We start from the raw sequence: 21,293 nt of genomic DNA on the forward strand, positions 1-21,293 counted from the left end.
TTACTTTCCTCAGTAGTATGTACTGCTACAAACATACCAGCTAAGTATCTCAGCTCTCTCTCTCCTTAAGCTTTTCTGCTGCTTTTTCAGATTTCTTTTGTAATTTGCTTTTTTTTAATATGGCTCATGTTTTCTGGAGGGAGAATTATGATTTTGTTTGTTATTCTTTCACATGAACATATCAAGCATCAGTTATGACAAGTAATTAATGACTCTGATAACTGTCAATGAAATTTGATATTAAAATGCTCTTGTCATATAACTAATAACTGTTAATCATTTTGTTAAAGTTCAGATATATGTTGTATATCATTATTCAGTAACAAATTCTCTTACTTATGTGTTGCAGGATGGCTATGAATGCAATAAACAAGAAGATACTTTTATTCTACATTTTGAAAATGAGATTCCACAGGTTTTAAAGAACCATATTGAAGCAAAATTAAATTGCTTTACTGATGAAATGGAATGGCCTGCACTAGGTAGTGTTCACATGACAAAGTATTTAATAGAAGATAAACCATATGGACAGCCCTTAGAGAATTTTACAGATGAAATTAAATTTCATTTTAAAACAGTAATTTGTAATAACCTAGAAAAAACACTTCAGCTATGCAGGAAATCAAAGAACACAGAAAAATTAACTTTGTTACAAAATGAAATTTTGACCGTTATCACAAGATATCATGATTTGTTTTATCCTGAACAAACTCTTAACAATGGAGAAGATATTCGTATAGCTTACTGCCTTCACGCACTAAATCATGTACTAAAAGCCCGTTCTAGGGTTATGCATCATAATGCAAAAATAGCAAAGCCTGCTGCATCAGAAGAATATCGAGATCAGGGTTTTACTCGTCCAAAAGTTCTCATGATTGTTCCATTTAAAGAATCTGCTCGTCAGATTATAATGATATTTATGTCTCTCTTAAGTGTTGGAAATAAGTGTGATGTAATGAATAAGAAGCGCTTCCAGACAGAATTTGGTTCTGAAGAATTTGGTTTTCACAGAACATCCCGAAAGCCTAAAGATTATGTGGATCTATTTGTAGGTAATACTGATGATGCATTCCGTATTGGGCTAAGCATTACAAGAAAGTCATTAAAGTTGTATGCAGATTTTTATTCTGCAGATATTATAATTGCCTCTCCATTAGGTTTAAGAACAATTATTGGTGCTGAAGGTGAAAAGAAAAGAGATTATGATTTCTTATCATCTATTGAAATTCTTATTCTAGATCAAGCAGATGTTTTTCTTATGCAGAATTGGGAGCATGTGATCCATTTGATGCAACATCTACATTTGCAACCCCAAGAATCCCATAACTGTGATTTTTTTAGAGTAAGAATGTGGATGTTAAATGGTTGGTCAAAGTTTTATCGCCAGACATTGTTATTTAGTAGCATTTTGGTCCCTTCAATATCTGCACTTTACAATAAATATTGTCACAACTACTCAGGAAGTGTTCTAGTGAGGAATTATATTCATTCATGTTCTGTCAGCCATGTAGTAGTGCAGCTTCCTCAAGTAAGTGTAATTATGTTTCTTTTAATTATATAACCTTAGCTATTTTAATGCTGAATAATATTCTATATTAAATATTAAGTATTTAATAATATAAATTAAATGATATTAACTTGCTGGCTTGGTTGACTGAGTGATTAGTGCAGTGATGGCGAACATTTTTACCCAGGTGTGTCAAACTTTTTTTTTTTTTTTTTTTTTTTTTTTTTTTTTTTTTTTTAAATATTGACGTTGTTGATGTGCCACTTGCATACATGCATTATAAATGTAACTACATAATCATAGATGGTGACTTATACATATCATATTAGGCTATTTATTTAATAGGACATTGATATAAAATCTATGAATTCATATTATACAATTAATTTAATAAACTGAAATTACAAACTTACATTACATTTAATGACTTTTCTGTTGCTGACTACTGGTAGAAAGTTTTTTCAATGAACAAACCTACCTTCGCCTTAACTGAGAGCGATCTTACACGATTTATCGCAGTTTTTTCATCAGAATACCAATATTTTTCAACATCCAAGGTGTGTCACCTGAAACCCTCAAGTGTGTCAGTGCTGACACGCGTGTCATAGGTTCGCCATCACTGGATTAGTGTATCCTCTCTCCAACCAAGAGGCTGTGGGCATGGATGTTTGAATGTCTTTAGGTGGTATGTAAATTTCATCATTCAGGGTGTGAGACTGCCACCCTACTAATTGGTCTGAAGTGGCCTGCAAAAAAGTTCCATGTGTAGTCTTTAGAGCAGGGTTTCTGGATTATGTAAAAATAACTAAAAATAAATAAATAATATATATATATGCAAAATTAATAAAATTAGTCAAAAATTCCTTACCTCACCCAAAGTACTAATCTACTATAGATTTATAACCTTTTATGGATGGTAGTCATCATCAAATTCCTGATATGTACCTCAGGGGGGGGGATATTATGTACATCTCATAATATCCTTATACCGGATAATTATGATATTACTACATGAAAACGTTCACCATTACTAACTTCTGATCAATAATTTTCCTCCAAATTATCTGTCAAGACTTCAATATTATCAGATCTTATATTTCTGTCTTTTAAGGCACATTTTGCTGTATCAATCCATCTACATCTTGGGCTTCCTCTGGGTCTTTTTCCTGCCAACCTGGCAAAGAACGCTTATTTTGCTAATCTTTCTTTTCCAATTCTTATTTAAGTGACCATACCATCTGAGATTATCTCTACTAACACATTCCTGAATGCTATTGGTGGCGAGTTCTTTCCTAATATCCTCATTTTTGATGTGATACTGCTATTATACCATCTATTCACTCCACTAATCTATCTCAGAACTCTCATATCAGATGTCTCCAGCTTTTAATCGAGTGTTCTATTTCTATCCCAGCTCTCAGATCCATAAGTTACAATTGGTTCAAACACTGTCTTCATAATTTAGTGTTTTGACTAATTTCTTTCTTATTCCATATAAATTTATTCAACTGACTTCCTACCATACCAGCTTTACTAATTTTGTTGGCTATTTCTATATTTAATTTGCCATCTTCACTAAAAATTGTGCCTAAGTAACTGAAATGTTTTACTTGTTCTACTGGTTCATCATTCAAGATACAGTTCGAGTTTTCAGTGTTTCTGCCTATTTTTACTGTCTTTGTTTTTTTATTGCTGATTTTCATACCAAATTTATTGCAACAGTTATTCAATTTAGTCAGGGAATCTCACAGACTTGTACTGGATTTATTTAGAAATATAACAGCATCTGCATAAAGAAAAGAGCTGAGATTAACATCTCCAATTTTGATATCAGGTTTAATACTGATTTCCTTCATAATGTGATCCATATAGATAATGAATAACAGATTTAACATCAAACCATCTTCCTGTATCATGTTCAATTCTAACTGCTGACTTACAGCTTAATAGCAACAATGTATTGCTTGATACAATGTTCCATTTACACCATATAACTGTAGCGTTTTGAAGAGCTTTCCTGTTGGCTCCTTATCATATGCCTTTTCCAGATTAACAAACTTAAGGCAAGGATATTGGCAAGGAACTGTACTTCAGTACAGTTCCTTGACAATATTTCTCAACTGTCTTAAAGTGAAAATCTGATCCTGACAACCTCTATTTGGCCTGAACCTATCTTGTTTTTCTCCAAGCTTCTCCTCCTCCTCAATAATTTTTCTTAGCTGTTTCTCAAGAATACTTGCATAAATCTTACTAGTAATTCTCACATTCAGCTTTATTCTTTTTATATTTATAGACAGATACTATGAGTGCTCTACTCCAGTCATCTGGAATTCAACCCTCTGACCAGGCTTTCTGAATTATTCGATGCAGCCACTGTAAAACCTTTATACCTGTTATATTCTTTGTTTTTATATATTGTCTGTGGTCTGTGTGTGACTATGTGACTGCCTTATTGTTATATTTCTAACTGTCTTTACTTTAACTTTACAGTTAACATTAAATTTTTGTATCACTTAATATCAGATATTCGTTTGCCGACAAATTTGTATTGATTAAAGACTGCACCAGCCGGCAACTAAACTCTGATACATTATCCAAGAATACTTAAAGAAAATGTAGGGATCATGAAGTATGCAGTCGTGGTCCCGATTCTTATACCACTATTGGTTCCCCCCCCCCTTAATGCACGGTACGTAAGTTTTCAAACGGTAGCTCAATCCGCAGAAAGGATGACAAACTCATTTGATTGTATATAAAGAAACACATTTATTATGGCACAAAGACAAGTATACATGTTAATCAAATCCTTAATCTTAAAAGAGTGTGGGTTCCCTTTACTTAATTAATCACATTAAAAAATTCTATGTTATAGTCCCTTACTTGACATAAATTTCTCACTTCTATACGTACATCTATTCTCAGACTCTTATAACTAAGTTACCTAATATTATCACACATGTAATATTGCATATGTACACAAGACAACTCAATAATTCTGACATGAACTTCTCTAAAGTAATACTTCTTATTCTCACTTAATCCTCCCTCCAAAAGTTTTAGCTAACATTTAATTATGTTCTGACCATATAATATTACTGTTCCTAAATCACACAAACAGTTCAGGCCTTGGCCTCCTGTTCGCCTGGAGCCTAATATGCCTTCTTCTCAACCGCAGACAAAAGTGTCCAAATCGCAGACTGTTCTTATAGCACCACACGGAAATAGTATGTTTCCTTAACTTCTGCTTCCTTATCCCACGGTTACTTTAATCCAACATTTAACATAAGAAAATTTTACACTTGCCGTGAACTGGATATTCTGGTCTGCTTACAGTATCTTCACTAATGGCGGCCTTGCTATTCCTTTGTTTCCATACGAACCGAAAACACTCATACACAGGTTTGAACACTGACGTTGATCTCATCAATGGCTCTTTCTTTTTATGGATCTGAATACATTGTAGTTGCAGCCTTGGCATACATAGCAAGGGGGGATTCTTGCTACACGTGGTGGCAAGCTCTACATAGCTCTCCGACAGGAAACTAGGTGCCGACGAAACCCGGAGACAAGAGACAGAGGACGATTCGAATCCCTGCTGAAACCTTTATACCTCAAAACAGCTCCCTCACTCGACGGTGTCGTTACGCATACGGCGACTTCCGATTGGACGCCGTGGCCACGGACTGTTTTTACATGGCTTAAAACATGCTCTAGCTTATACATATTTACTTGGCAATTTATACATGATTTTATATTCTAATTCATTTACAACTATTCTCTATTAAACTCATGGGTTATTTTAACACTGTTCAGAGCTTACACACTTGGATATTTACATGTTCTTGGGACATTAGTCGGTACATTTCCCATCCGGAGGCATAAGCATGTCCTTATCCACTCCTTCTGAGATAGCTTAATGTTGGGTGGGAAAAAAAAAAGGCGACTCATAATTTTTTTCCGACACAACAAAGGCCCCCCCCTTTAATTAAAATTTTTTTCTTAACTAAGTTATTACAAAATTTCCTTTTAGCAACATCCTCTCCTTTCTCTGGGAAAGGGTTGGTTCCCTTGCCTACTTCTAAGCATGTATCTGTGTGCCGGTTGTTCATCTGGCTCAGTAAATCCATCATGATTCCTCCGATCAGCATCATTTCCACTAGTAATATATGGGGCTTCCCTATGTCTTATGAAGAAGGAGGGGGGGGGGATTCCTCCTTCCTTGTTTTGTGACCTCCGTCTTCTTTTGGTCGCACCTTGCTGCAGGATGAGTTTGGATGGGAGTTTTTCCTGGGTCCATGTCTGTTCTGGCCTCTCATGTTTCTCGTATTTCCTAAGACTCTCTAAGGAGTCACCAAAGCAGACTAGTCTTGCTGGCCTAGTTTTATATGGTTTGAGGCGATCAGCATGTACAATGGTGGTCTTACCACGGGGGCTGGTTTCTTTGACTCTGAAAGTTACAGGGGTTATTCTTTCAATTATCTCAAACGGTCCAATTGTGTTCTTACCGAACTTCCCCCCTTTTCCCTTTCTCTGAAAACCTTGGTCCATTAGAACCAAGCTTCCTTCCTTCCTTCAAGCCTTTGGTTTTCCTGAGCTTATTTGCGTATAATCTTGTGCGGAGAGAGTACCCCTCACTGGTTTCTGCCACTGATTTATATGCTAGCTTGTCTCTAATGAGGTTGTTTAGATATTCATCTATATCGGGAAAGCCTGTTTCTGCCCTGGAGCTCCTGAAGTCATTTGGGAAGAGGGGCTCAAACCCGTAGAGTATTACGGCAGGCACTTCCCTGGTAGCTGAGTGAAGAGCAGTCCTGCATGCGAAGAGGGTGTGAGGTAACCGAACATCCCACTCTGATATCTGTTCTTCTGCTAGCTTTGCTAGGGTGAGCTTCAGCGTGCGGTTCATTTTCTCACACATACCATTCGCTTGGGAGTGATAGGGTGTGGTAAAGATCTTCTTTATCCCCAGTGAGCTGCACAGCTGTAGGATCACCTCGGCTGTGAAGTTGGTGCCCTGATCTGACAGTAGGGTCTCAGGTGTCCCGTATCTTGAGAAGATCGTTTCAAATAGCATGTCTGCTACGGTCTTGGCCATTTGATCCTTCATGGCTATGGCCTCAGGGAACCTGGAGAACATGTCTATGACAACCAGGATGTATCTATTCCCTCTTGACGTGGTGGGGAGTGGCCCTACAATATCCATTGCCATGGCCTGGAAAGGGCATGAGAGGAGAGGGAATGGCTGAATAGGGGCCTTACCAGTGATTGGGGATTTCCTTTGACAGATGTTACAAGAGAGGACGTATGCCTCCACGTCGCGTCTCATTCCCTTCCAGAGATACCTATCCGTCACCCTCTTTAAAGCTCTGTGTACTCCCTGGTGCCCTGCCAATTTATTATCATGGAATGTGTGTGTGTAGCACCCAAGGTACCATCGCTTCAGGCACAACTATCTTCTCCTTCCATCTCCTGGTGACGCCTCGTCTAGATATCAGGAGACCGTCATTATCAATGAATATGTTGTCACCGGCTCCCCTTTCCTGATGGTTGCCTCTTTCACTTAGCAAGTTCTTGTAAACAGGTCCCCATACCAGGTCAGCCTTCTGTGCCCGAATGATGTCAATTTTCTCCCAGGTCTGACATCACTTCTCGGGTGCTTCCCTTCTCCGATATTCCTGGATGACCCCAGTCTGTTGGGTGTTTTCATTGATGTGGCTATAATTCTCACCAGGCTGGGGTGTTAGCGATAAGGATAGGTAGTCAGCCACTACGTTGGCCTTTCCTGGTATGTAGCTGACCTCCATTCTGTACTCCTGCAATTCCAAAGCCCAGCGCACTATTCTCTGATTTTTATCCTTCATGGATGACATGAAGGACAGAGGTTTGTGATCGGATCTGAGGATGATGTTTTGCCCTAACAATAGGTGGCGGAATTTCCTGAGGCTGTACACGATGGCCAAAGCCTCCCTCTCAATGACGGAGTAATTCTTTTCCGAGGGGGATAGTTTCCTGCTAACAAACGCAACAGGTTTGAAAGAATCCTGTTCCTTTTGCTCAAGTACGGTCCCAATAGTATCTTTGGATGCATCGGCGGCAAGATAGAAGGTTTCCCCTAGCTTTGGATGAATGAGGACTCGGGCAGTGGTCAGTGCCTTGTTTAGTGCATGGAATGCTTCCTGCTGCTCTATCTTCCAGGCAAACTTGGTTCCCTTCCTGGTTAGGCTCACTATTGGCATCATTATCTCGGAGCATTGGGGGATGAATTTTCGGTAAAAATTTACCATCCCCAGATACCGCCTAACCTGCCTGATTGTGGTGGGGGGGGTTTACATCTAAAATGGCATTCACGTTGTTATATGAGGGTGCTATCCCGTCCCCTGAGATCACGTGTCCAAGGTATTCTACCTTGTCAAGAAAAAAGTCGCACTTTGAGCATTTTAGAGACAGCTTGGCCTTGTCCAATCTGTTTAGTACTTTTAGTAGGATGTTAGTGTGCTCTTCCGTGGTGGTGGAGTATATCGGTAGGTCGTCTTGGAAGCATAGAACGCCTTTGCCCAAAAGTCCTGCCAGCACACCATTCATGAGGCATTGGAAGCTCATAGCCGAGTTTCGGGCCCCTTGGGGAGCCGACAGAGTTGGTATTTTTGCCACTTCATGGTGAAGGCGAAATATTGTCTGTCTTCCTTTCTGAGGGGAATCTGGTAGTACCCAGAATTGAGGTCAAGTTTCGAGAAGACCTTTGCCCCTTCCAAGCCAAACAGTAGCTCTTCTATAGTACACACTGGGAAATCAATAGGTTTCGTGACGTTGTTCACTTCCCTTAGATCAAGAACAAATCTTAAATCACAGTTTGCTTTCTCGGCTAGCATGAATGGGCTGTTCCAACGGGAAACAGACTTCTCAATTATACCTGCCTTCTCATATTCTTCCATGAGCTTTTCTAATTTGTTTGCGTGTTTGAGGGTGGTTGGATATTGTTTTATGTGCACAGGTGAGATCGAGGTTATTTGAACAGTGTGCTCTACGGCATTAGTACAGGTGAGGGTGCTTATTCCCTCAGTAAAGACTCCGGGGTACAATTTGTATGCTGTGTCAAAAAATTGTCTTATCTCCTCTATATTTTTCTTAGAGCTGTGGCCACTTATGGATTTGCTCACCATCTTCTCCCTGTAAGTGATCTGTTCCTCTTCAACCTCCTTAGCAGATATCAAATTGGTCTCGAGTGACTTATCTTCGAGTGATGCTTTGCAGGGGTCGGTTTTGGGATGGTGGATCTTTCCACACAGAGATATTGATTGACTCCCAAAGTCGCAGGCGAACCGGTTTGACTTTAAGAAGTCTAGTCCCAAAATGACTTGATTGCTGGTGTCATCGGGTATCTCTGATAAGATCATTATGTCATGGGTGACTTCAATGGGGAAGCAAGGGATGGATAACCTCGCTCTCAGCTTAGCGGAAGATTGTAGCTCTACCTTTGCTATTCCCATTATTTTGTGAGTTGTTTGGAGGGGAATGAGTGTTTTGTTATGGGTCATGTCAAGCCTTTTGTATAGATTGTGAGATATGACAGATATGTGTGCTCCTGTTTCAAGCAGGAATTCACAATGTGTTCCGTCTATGTTGCCCTGGACTAGGGTAAGGTTTCCTTCACGGCTTGCTTCAGTGGTGTATGGTCACATGACTTTCACTCCTACTATTGTGCCCTCCATCGGTTATCATCTCTCTGTATTCAGAGGATTAGGCAATAATTGCTATTAGTTTCTTCTTTCTCACTGGCTGCTGCCCAGCACTCTTCAAGGCTATTTATTTCCCTTTTGTGTATGCTCTCCTGCAATTCGGGTATGATCCCAGTTCTGAATTGTTGTAAGGTGAGCCATTCAATATGCTCTTTGTCTTGTGTGTGGGTCTTTATATCATGTGCCAGTTTGGTTAGTCTGTTAAGGAAATTGGTTACCCTTTCCCCTCTCTTTTGTATGCATCTGATGAATTTGTTAAGTGTTTGTTCAATTCCTCTCCTTTTGTTGAATTTCGATATTAGTGCCTCCTTGAAGTCTCTAAGTGTTACTGCTCTGTTTAGTGTTTGTTGAGAGTATAGTGCTTTCTTTGCTTTCCCCTCTAGTCCACTGCGTATCAATGTTATGAGTTGCTGATCACTCCAGTTTGCTGCCCTTTTATTCTTTCCATGTGGCTGAGGAAAGATTCTATGTCATCATTACCCTCCCCTGAAAACCTGGGGCATATTTGTTTGGGGTTCATTGTTCTGAAAAATTCTGTGTCGGTCATTTCAACTATCTCAGATAAGGACATACTTACGCTCACTGATTACCACAACTAAAATTCAAATAAATTTCAAAAAACTTAATTTCACTATTATACCTTTCACAACTGAGTTTGTTTCTGGGATTGAGACCAGTTTGGTGTGTAAATTAATCTCTTTCAGCACGTCCTGTCGGCTGCGCCATTGTTATATTCTTTGTTTTTATATATTGTCCTGTGGTCTGTGTGTGACTATGTGACTGCCTTATTGTTATATCTCTAACTGTCTTTACTTTAACTTTACAGTTAACATTAAATTTTTGTATCACTTAATATCAGATATTTGTTTGCCAACAAATTTGTATTGATTAAAGACTGCGCCAACCGGCAACTAAACTCTGATACATTATCCAAGAATACTTAAAGAAAATGTAGGGATCATGAAGCATGCAGTCGTGGTCCCGATTCTTATACCACTATTGGTTTCCCCCTTAATGCACGGTACGCAAGTTTTCAAATGGTAGCTCAATCCGCAGAAAGGATGACAAACTCATTTGATTGTATATAAAGAAACACATTTATTATGGCACAAAGACAAGTATACATGTTAATCAAATCCTTAATCTTAAAAGAGTGTGGGTTCCCTTTACTTAATTAATCACATCCAAAACTTCTATGTTATAGTCCCTTACTTGACATAAATTTTTCACTTCTATACATACATCTATTCTCAGACTCTTATAACTAAGTTACCTAATATTATCACACATGTAATATTGCATATGTACACAAGACAACTCAATAATTCTGACATGAACTTCTCTAAAGTAATACTTCTTATTCTCACTTAATCCTCCCTCCAAAAGTTTTAGCTAACATTTAATTACGTTCTGACCATATAATATTACTGTTCCTAAATCACATAAACAGTTCGGGCCTTGGCCTCCTGTTCGCCTGGAGCCTAATATGCCTTCTTCTCAATCGCAGACTGTTCTTATAGCACCACACGGAAATAGTATGTTTCCTTAATTTCTGCTTCCTTACCCCGCGGTTACTTTAATCCAACATTTAACATAAGAAAATCTTACGCTTGCTGTGAACTGGATATTCTGGTCTGCTTACAGCATCTTCACTAATGGCGGCCTTGCTATTCCTTTGTTTCCATACGAACCGAAAACACTCATACACAAGTTTGAACACTGACGTTGATCTCATCAATGGCTCTTTCTTTTTATGGATCTGAATACATTGTAGTTGCAGCCTTAGCCCACGTAGCATACATAGCAAGGGGGGGATTCTTGCTACACATGGCAGCAAGCTCTACACAGTTCTCCGACAGGAAACTAGGTGCCGACGAAACCCGGAGACAAGAGACAGAGGACGATTCGAATCCCTGCCGAAACCTTTATACCTCAAAACAGCTCCCTCACTCGACGGTGTCGTTACGCATACGGCGACTTCCGATTGGACGCCGTGGCCACGAACTGTTTTTACATGGCTTAAAACATGCTCTAGCTTATACATATTTACTTGGTAATTTATGCATGATTTTATATTCTAATTCATTTACAACTATTCTCTATTAAACTCATGGGTTATTTTAACACTGTTCAGAGCTTACACACTTGGATATTTACATGTTCTTGGGACATTAGTCGGTACATTTCCCATCCGGAGGCATAAGCATGTCCTTATCCACTCCTTCTGAGATAGCTTAATGTTGGGTGGGGAAAAAAAAGGCGACTCATCATTTTTTTCCTACGCAACATACCTCCATATTTGACCATTTCTGGTCGAATTTCATCTACTCCAGCTGCCTTTCTGCATTTCAGGTTTTTGATGACTTTTTCTACTTTAGGTATGGATATATATTCCTGATTAAATTCCTGTTGGGAGTTTTCTACCACTGGGCTGGCACTGCTGGTTTCATTTAGCACTCTTTCAAAGTAACTACTCCAAACACCTAGAATATCTTCAGTTTTCATGGCACCTTTATTATCTGATTCCTTTTACAGTACTTTTCTTCCATTTCTATCTAAACTATTTCAATAGCCTCTAGAATATTTTGCCACCTTCCTCATTTCTGGATGAAAGTCGTGTAAAAAAATTTGAATTAAAACTTAAACTAGTTTATTTTATGTGTGTACTATATATATATATATATCAGGGTCGTATATTCAGGGTGTTCTAGGTGTGTTGTGCACATCCACAGAATAGCAATATCATCAATGTTATATTATTGAATTTATTCCTGTTAAAAACTCTCCTAATTGTTTCCTGGCTTTGCATAATTCTTAAAATTAAACACAGTGTACTAATGCTTCCTGAAGAGGACACTTTTCAACATTTAAACATTGCATCACATTCACATTAAAAGCTTGGGTGTGGTCACAAATATGGACACCTCTGAACTCGCATACAGATGGAAAAAGGTCAAATTCTTAGTGTTCCACTGATTTTAAACCACCCATAAGGGGCAAGGCAGGGTGTGTGCTGACCCTGCCAATTTTTTATATTTGCAAGTCACGCAGGGAAAAAGTATGAAAAGATAAAGGGTTACTACAATTTGTAGACCGTGTTTTTATCGAAACCGTGTTGTATAAGTACCATGTTATACGAGGGTTACCTGTACTTGAATAGTCAAGTATTTGAAATACTTGTCTTAATACATTAGGTATATAAAAACAGAAAGATGATAGTACAAATAAATGCAATTAAAAACAGTGTGATTGATTGGTTTCTGACAAATTTGTATATAAGCATTGCTATTTTGCATTTCTGTTTCACTAATTTTAGAAACAAAAGGAGATCAGCAGCTTCGTTATGTATTGTTGTTACCTACCTCCATTCTATATTCGGTTCCCTGGTTTCTAGCTGTGAAATAGACAAATTTTCATTTGTCTATGTAAAATAAGTTGAAATACTTATTTGACATCTTTGTTCTTATGACTTGGCATTCAAGTTTCCAGAAAATAGGAAGTATTTAATTGTGTTTTATTCAGTTTGTATTTTTTTTTTTAAAGAAATAGCATTAATTTAATCTCAGCTCTGATCCATGTATTGTATCAGTTTTAATTCCTTATAATTAGCACATATTGCTGCCTGTTTGTATCTAAATATTTTCTGTTTACGCATTATATTTTTTTATTGCATTTTTTTTATTCTCTTTGATTGTTTGATTAATAAAAATTGATTTTATAAAACTATTTATGGTTTGCAAGGTGATGATGTCTGTCTGTAATCTCATTGCTAATGTCCATTAAGTCATGGCATTAGAGAACTGATGATAGTTTTATCTTTACATCTCCTTTAAGATTTCTTGCCTGTTGTATGAATCAATAGAGCAGGAATAGAGCAATATCCAGTTATCTGCAACAAATTTTAAACTAAAATTTGCTGCAGATAATTGGATATTGCTGATATCACTATCTATATGATGATGACTATAGAAAAATGTAGTCCAGCGAGAAATTAATTTTGTAAGTAAATATTAATGCCTCAAATCCATTAAAAAAAAAAAAAAGTTTATTCTAGTGCATTTTTAACTGAAACAGTGACTATTCCTGAACTGAACAATCTCTGTAGGGAATAAGAGAATGATGAATACAGTTTCTTCATATTGCCATATGTAATAAGATTTATTGAGGATTACAAACTAAACAATACTATACAGTCAATCAATTAAAGATACCAAGAAATTATATACTTGGTTTAATCCTTTATCCAAGTGTAAGCAAACAAAGTTTGCCCCTGAAATATAATCAGGACAGGGCAACTTGTATATAGAGGCTGATGACTTCACATCACTTGCCTTAGCATCCCATAATGTAAAGCACATATCCTTACGGGTATGTATAATGTTATGCATTATGGGAAGGGTCAGTATACCCATACTGGTTTCGACCTTTATTGAGGTCTCATCAGTGGAAGCCAGACCCAAAGGTGATACTAAGGTTGTTAATGCAGAAGTCATATTTTTTCATATATGAATTGCCAAAATGTGTCACCTTATTATTAAAATACTCTGGATTTTATTAAAATACTAACTAATATTAGCTGTCTATCTAATACTATCTAAAATACTATCTCTAATCACCACATTGTGATCTATTCAGACGTATCCTCTGTCAGGTTATAGGCAAGCAAACCAAGTTATTTGGTTATGATAAGCTTTTAAAAAAAGCTTAACATGTAAAGGAGAAAGTATAATTAAATATACATTAATATAAAAATATTAAATAACATCCCGCCATTGTCATGGATGTTTATGATTGTCCTTGGAAATACTAGTGGCGGTGGGCGGCAGCAGATGGCGTTGGTGTAGTTGCGGTCAGTTAGTGGATTGAGCGGCAGAGACAGAGTTGTAGAGCAGGTAGGTTCATTTTGTGCTTTATAATATTAATTATAAAGCACAAAATGAACATGCTGCAATTATTGTTCTCCCTTTTAATTGAGTAAAATATATTGATGTCAGTTCTGTCTTTGATCTTTGCCAGGTTTAGTTCCTTTATAATTTTATTTTTGCTTCCTTCATTTTCTCTCTCCCATCTGATTATTCCAGTCTTCGGACTTAATTAGTTCAGGGATGGCTAGATAACACTGCTACCTTATTTGTTTATTTAGCAGAATAAATACATATTGCCAAAGATAATAATTGCATTTGAAATTCATTGCAGTCTACTATTAGATGTGTAGTTTGATGAACTTGACTTGTAGGCATATCGTGTGTTGCTGTAGCCAAAGAATATGAAAGTCAAGTCAAAAGAAACAAATATAAAATTAGTATGAAATCCTTCATATACACTATCTACCAATAATTGTCTGGACGCCACTGTTATTTGAAGTTATGGAACATTCTGGGTTTGTTAATAACATAAAAACTTGTGTACCGATAGTAGGAAGCAGTATTTCATTGTAGCAGCTGAATATAGGTGGTATGACAACACGACGTGAACTCGTTGACTTCGAGAGAGGTGTCATTGTGGGCTGAAAATGACTGACACCTATTTTAACATGTCAGTCATTTTTTCGTTAAAGGTGTTAAAATAGGTGGCATGCAAAAATTGGCTACAATCAGCACAGACTATCCATGATGAGTTCCAGCTGCACCAGTAACACCATGGTGAGCACTAATACTTTAAAAACTCCATTTCCTGGGTTTCCACGGAAGAGCAGTGACACACTAGCTGAACATCACAACAACGAATAAGGCGGCTCATCTGTTTGGTGCAAAGAGTGTGTGAACTGGACAATTGACCAGTGGAAAACAGCACTCTGGAGCAATGAATCAAGGTTCACCTGTTTCCAGTCTGATAGCAGTGTGTGGGTGTGGAGGCAGCCTGGTGAATGCTTGTTACCACAGTGTATTGTACCCAATAAATATTAGTGGTGGAGGAGTACTGAGCTGCCTTCATGGTGTGGGATGTATTTAGCTGAATGCATCCCACAGTATCAAGGCAGCTCAGTACTTTGATAATCTGAATAATCAGTTGCTGCCTGCACTGGAGTTTTTATGGAATGGACCCATGTTACTATCAAGACAACGATGCTCCATGCTACAAAGCTGCAGCTGTTATGGAATGGTATGAAGAGTTGGGTGTTAAATAACAGCCCTGGCTTATGCAGAATCCTGACTTCAACTTCATCGAACACCTGTGGGAGGAATTAGAGCGGCGATTGAGGTACAGAGTTGCACATACTCAATCTATCACTGAACTCGGTGCTACTTTGATGGAGGAATGGAGACAAATTCCACTTGATGTCTGCTGCACATTGGTGGAAAGTTGCAACATTGGCCAAACTCATATTCTCCAATTTATGCAACAGTCTACCATGCGCTGTATTCTGTCAAAACCCTTAGCAAAATCCAAAAGTATCATGGTGCATCCATTCCCCTTGTCTAGTTCAATGTAACATTGTTATAGAATGTGAGCACATTGCTAAAACATGACCTTCCCTTAGTAAACCCATGTTGCTCATTGCAAAGTAGAGATTCACTGTCAACCCATTCTGAATGTGAGCTCTAACTAATTTTTCCAAAATCTTCACTACCACCACCACCACCACTACTGAGATACTAATTGGTTGATAGTTGGATACATCGGTCTTTGCCACCACCCTTGTGCAGTGGAATTACCATACATTCTTTCCATTCTTGCAGAATCTTCCATGTTCTGAGACTCATATTAAACAGCCTGGTCAAAGGAATAGCTAGTTCAGCTGAACACTCTTTTAACACACGTGCCGATATCCCAACAGCTCGTATACCTTGACCTCATACACCTGAGTTTCTTCATCCAGTGAAGAGATAGCAGTGAGCTCAGTGTTGCATACACCAAGTTGATAGCTTTTAACAAAATGAGTACTCATTAGTTAAATAACCTCTTCTGCATCTGTAACCTTCATGCCATCTGCATTTAGAAGAGTTATTCTTTCATATTCATTCTTTCTTTTACTTGCAGCATATCAATAGAATTCTTGTGGTTCTTGTTGTCTTTCATGCAGCACCAGTTTCTTTTCGTACTCAGACTTTGCTTTCCGTATAACAGTATTAGAAGCTTGCTGCTTCTAATTTTATAACGGACATCATCCTTATGCACATGGTATTCTTTCCACATCACCCTTTTCTTACGAATCTGTTGCTTAATAAGATTGCACATCCATTTGACTCCTCCCCTATTTATTCTTCAAACTCTCAGAACACATTTTGATATTTGCATCATTTAAGTATTGTTAAAATGCTTCCCATGCACTGTCGATATTCTTCCCATCCAGCAACCGATCCCATTCCACTGAACTCAGTATACTCCTGAGTTGGTCATAATTTCCTGCTTTGTAGTTTATCATGTAACCTTTTTTGAATGGAACATTCATAAACTTAGTCACTTCCCAAGTGGGTACCACGTGATCATTGTCACCAACTGGAGCAGATTAGTTACTTCTTTAACTTGAAATGCCCTCTGACACTATAATCAAATCTAACGCTCTTTGACCTCGAGTTCCTTCTGTCACATGCTGCTTGAGGAAGTTGTCCCGCAAGCACAATAAATTTATTTTCATTTTTCTCATGAGATTCTACTGCTACCTAATCAATATGTTGATAATTAAAGTCTCCCATTATGATTACTCTTTACGCACCCATCGTCTCTATTTGGTGATGCATTTCTTCATCACTAGCAACCGATCCGCCAGATCTCTAACAACGTCCCACTATGTTATTGATATTGTTAGATTCCACCTCACACAAGATGCTTCAAACTGACTGCCACATGAAATGTTAGTAGTACTCAATCATAGGTCTTGACTCTAACTGAATCCAAGTCATCCGATATCATTAGCAACATGCCCCCCCCCCTCTCCTATCCTCTATTCTTTCTGAAAATGCTGTATACTAATGTATACTGTAACCTTTACACTTGATACCAGTCATTAGTAAGACCTGATAGCCAGGTCTTACTAATGCCTACACTAATGAGGTCCCAACCAATGCAACAATCACTATCCCTTTGTTTCTGATATTCCTGGCATTCGTGTACAGACATAATAATCTGCTTGACAGTTGGACAACTTGCAGATCTCTATTCTTCTCTAGTGTACATGTAGTCATCCTGCACATGTTCAGTACATGTAAAATGAAAAAGTTATCCAACTTTTTCATCTTACCTGCTCCTGTGATTAATGGTAAGTTTGATAATGCTTTTTTGATGACGGCAGATCAATTGGGTAATGTTAATGTAAATGCACATTGATTGACACTGCATGATCATTACTTTATACACAAATATTTGTAATCATTGTATTGCTATTTATTTATAAGTTTGTATTAATAAACTAAAACTAATTTTTATAATTTAGTAATTATTTTCTTTCTGTTATAGGTATTCCAATATTTTGATTGCAAGAATGTAAAACGTATGGCAGAAGATAGATTTCAGTATTTTATTACAAAGATACTCGATCGTCATAAGGATTCACTTATGTCAAAGACACTCATTTTTATTCCCTCCTACATTGATTTTGTACGAATTAGAAATTATTTTAAGAGAGAAGAGCTAAGTTGCACACAGATATGTGAATACACAAAGGATAGCAAGGTTGCAAAGGCAAGAGACCTTTTTTTTCATGGTCATCGTCACTTTTTACTTTATACAGAACGATGTCATTTCTTTCACCGTTATCAAATTAAAGGGATCAGGCATCTCATCTTTTATCAAATACCAAGTTATCCAAATTTCTATAGTGAATTATGTAATTTTCTACACAGAACTATGCAACATAAATCTGATACAAGTGCAGAAAATTCCATCTCGTGCACAGTAATATACTGTCGATATGATGCCCCTTTGTTGGAAGGAGTTGTGGGTACTGAAAGAACTAAATATATGTTAAATTCTGAGAAGCATGTTCATATGTTTGTGACTGGAGAAATTTAATAAATAATTTTAATTTAACAAATGATTTTATAAAATGCAAAATTATCAGTACCTTTAAGTGCTCATAATTATATTTGTAAACCTTGGTAATGAATTACTAAATTCATAAATATTTTGTTTAACCCTTAACAAAATTATCTGTCATTGCTTAGTTTTGGCTCCTTCCCCCCTTCCCCGATTTTTTTTTTTTTTTTCCATTTTACTTTTCTCACTTAATTTCTAAGATTCCAGATTCCACTAAACGTAACTTTTATTTTATCTTCTTGCTATTAATAAATATTTTTAGAAGCAAATCTAATTTTTTAATGTAAATTCATATTTTTTTTTCCTTTATAAATTTTATGGAAAATTACAATCTGAATGAAAAGGCTAATCTATTTTTGACTATGGAGCCAAAAATAGCTTTTTTAATGACTAGGCTAAAACAATTGAATTTAAGTTTTAAGAAGAACGATGTTAATTAATATTAATGTGACTTGAAGGTAAGAATGGTGAAAACTTCTCAAAGACTTGATTGGAGTCGAGACATGCAATTTAAAGTGGCTGGTACAGGATAGCAAGAAGTGTAGAAAATACATGAAGTAGACAAAAATTTTAAATCTAATGACAAAAAATAAGTTAAAACTGAAAAGAAGAATATGTAAACTTTGGATTTCAATAGAAAGTGTATCTGAGAATAAAAACCTATTATATACAATATGCCAGCAACAAACATGATGGATGCTGGCCATTTCATTTCGTTAAAACATTCTCAGATGAGTAAAGCAGATAACTGTGAGCCAGCTGCATGGCCTTTTATTGTACGAGGTGTTATGAGTTTGGTTGGTTTGAAGTACAATTTACACAGTCTTGCCATAAACACTGTTAAAGTTCCACATGCCACTGTGTTGCCACACAGAATTGCACAAGCTCAGTTCTGTTATTGGCACTGTGTGCAGTCAACATTCACATGTTTATCAGTAGAGAGATGTTTAGCTGTACAGGTTATTGTGCAGTGGGGAGATTATAAAAACCGTTATAATGATACAGATGACATATGTGACCACCAAAGAACAGGTCGACATTGCTGTGTTAGGGCACAACAGCTTGTGAGGGCTGTGAAGGCACGTATCTGCCAACTTTCTGCATTCTCACAGGATTATCCCATGAGAGATGAATGTTTTGCAGAGAACATTGTTATATGTACTAACTGATGACCTGGGGTGAGAGCCTGTTATCTTCCTACCGGATGCTTCCTAACACCACAAGCTATGCAGCAGAGGGTAATGAAATCAAAGGTACTTCGGAAGTATGTGAACCACAGACAGACAGACAGATGAGAGGATTTTCACCATTAAAGAGTTGTTTAACTGCCAAACGATCAAGTATATGCTTCAGATGGTCTCACAGCATGTGCCATAGCACCCAGAATTCAGTCACCCCATATCAGTGATGATTTAGTGAGGGTGACTGTTGCATTTCTGCAAGAAAGGAGTCAAAACCTCTGAAGTGTATCAAGACACCATGCTGGAGCCTGTGGTACAGTCCATGAACAACACCTTGTTTATTGGACCTTCCAATAGGACTCAGCCCCTGCACACACAAAAAAAAGGACCACACAACAGTGGTTAATTTGAAATCCAGTGAAATCACCATCTGATTGTCCATCTTGAAGTCCTGATCTGAATCCGTTGGGCTTCAAATGTGGTCGGAACTTGAGAGAGTAGCTTACATGAAATGATACGCCAAGCATTGCCAGCCTGAAGGTGAATTTGGAGCGATCAGTGGCAGCCTTTCTGTTGGATGTTGTGCATGCTGCCATTGATACGTGGCCTCACAGACTTTGGATATGTGTGAAGGCAAAAGGGGGACATTTTGAACATTGAGTGCTGCTACATATACACTATACATGTGGTTTATATGTGTTGAAAGCTGTAAATGATTTACTAATAGATTAAATGTTTATGCACTGTTCATGTTGTAACAGGTATTTTGTTTAATTGTCATGGAGGTGATAATAAATAGGGTATTTTTGTGTTGATGGCACATTTGGTGGTTCTTATTGTTAGTAATCTAAAATAAATGTGTATGGAAACAAAATTCTTTACAACAGGATGGTCACTACATTTGATAGTCTTTCTTGCAACATTGGGGCTAAAGTAGCATGAAATAAATTTAACTTTGAGAAACTATGTTCTGCACTGGAGACCAGTATTGGCAAAGTTAAACAGAAGATATACAAGATTTTAAAAAAAACAACTTCAGGTTTTTAGTTCCTTGATTATCAATGTTTCATCAGTCAATTTCAATCACAAATTTTTGCAATTTCATTTTCTTCAAATGTCATCTAGGATACTAATATGACCAAGATATTCTTTTAGTATTGTACTAACTGATGACCTGGGGTGAGAGTCTGTTATCTTCCTACTGGACGCTTCCTAACACCACAATCTATGCAGCAGAGGATAATGAAATCAAAGGTACTTCAGCAGTATGTGAACCACAGACAGACAGATGAGAGGATTTTCACTATTAAAGAGTTGTTAGCTCATTGATAGCTTGTACACCTTTCTTTTAAAGATAATATTGTTGTATCTAACAAAAAAAAAAAAAAAAAAAAAGATGATCTTGAAATTCAGTTTTGGATCCTAGATGGATTGATCATGAAATTTGCATTTGAATAAGACTTCTTTTTTTTTTTTTCCTTGTATTTTCTGTGTTGGAGAAATTGGCTTGAATGCTAAGGGACTGACTACAATTTGTGTAGCATCACTAATATATTTTATGCAAACATCACTGCTTCATTTTTCTATGGAGTTATTTATTCCTTTGATGCTTTCTAGGGCATTATGTATGCTGAATTTTGTTTATTGTATCATTTTGCTTATCACATTCATTTAAATTTAAAATGGTATGCCAAATTAATAATAAACAAATAAATACCAGGGCTTCTGACCTAATGTCTAATCCTCACCTTCTCATGGTGCACCCTGTTAGGTATCTACCTGGATACTGAACGAACGAGGATGGGCTGGCAATTTGGGATTTAGCCGACCAAATTGTATTCTTATTGGCTTAACCCAAAATATCAAATGATGGTACAACATGACAAAATTTCA

At 37.2% G+C, this 21,293-nt stretch overlaps 1 protein-coding gene across 1 annotated transcript in view; it reads left to right on the top strand.

The window, feature by feature from the left end:
- LOC150101349 (U3 small nucleolar RNA-associated protein 25 homolog) overlaps positions 1–20,220 on the top strand; it is a 52,519-nt gene extending 32,299 nt beyond the window's left edge. Inside the window, exons 3-4 of the mRNA XM_090400444.1 lie at positions 350–1,528; positions 17,641–20,220. Coding sequence (XP_090256570.1) covers positions 350–1,528; positions 17,641–18,195 — 1,734 coding nt within the window. The 3' untranslated portion in view covers positions 18,196–20,220. The remainder of the gene's footprint in view (positions 1–349; positions 1,529–17,640) is intronic.
- Positions 20,221–21,293: the final 1,073 nt, after the last annotated feature.

Source organism: Typopeltis vanoorti, chromosome 11 (assembly GCF_054136105.1).
Source record: "Typopeltis vanoorti isolate ZY-2024b chromosome 11, IOZ_Tvanoo_1.0, whole genome shotgun sequence".
Taxonomy (NCBI): domain Eukaryota; kingdom Metazoa; phylum Arthropoda; class Arachnida; order Uropygi; family Thelyphonidae; genus Typopeltis; species Typopeltis vanoorti.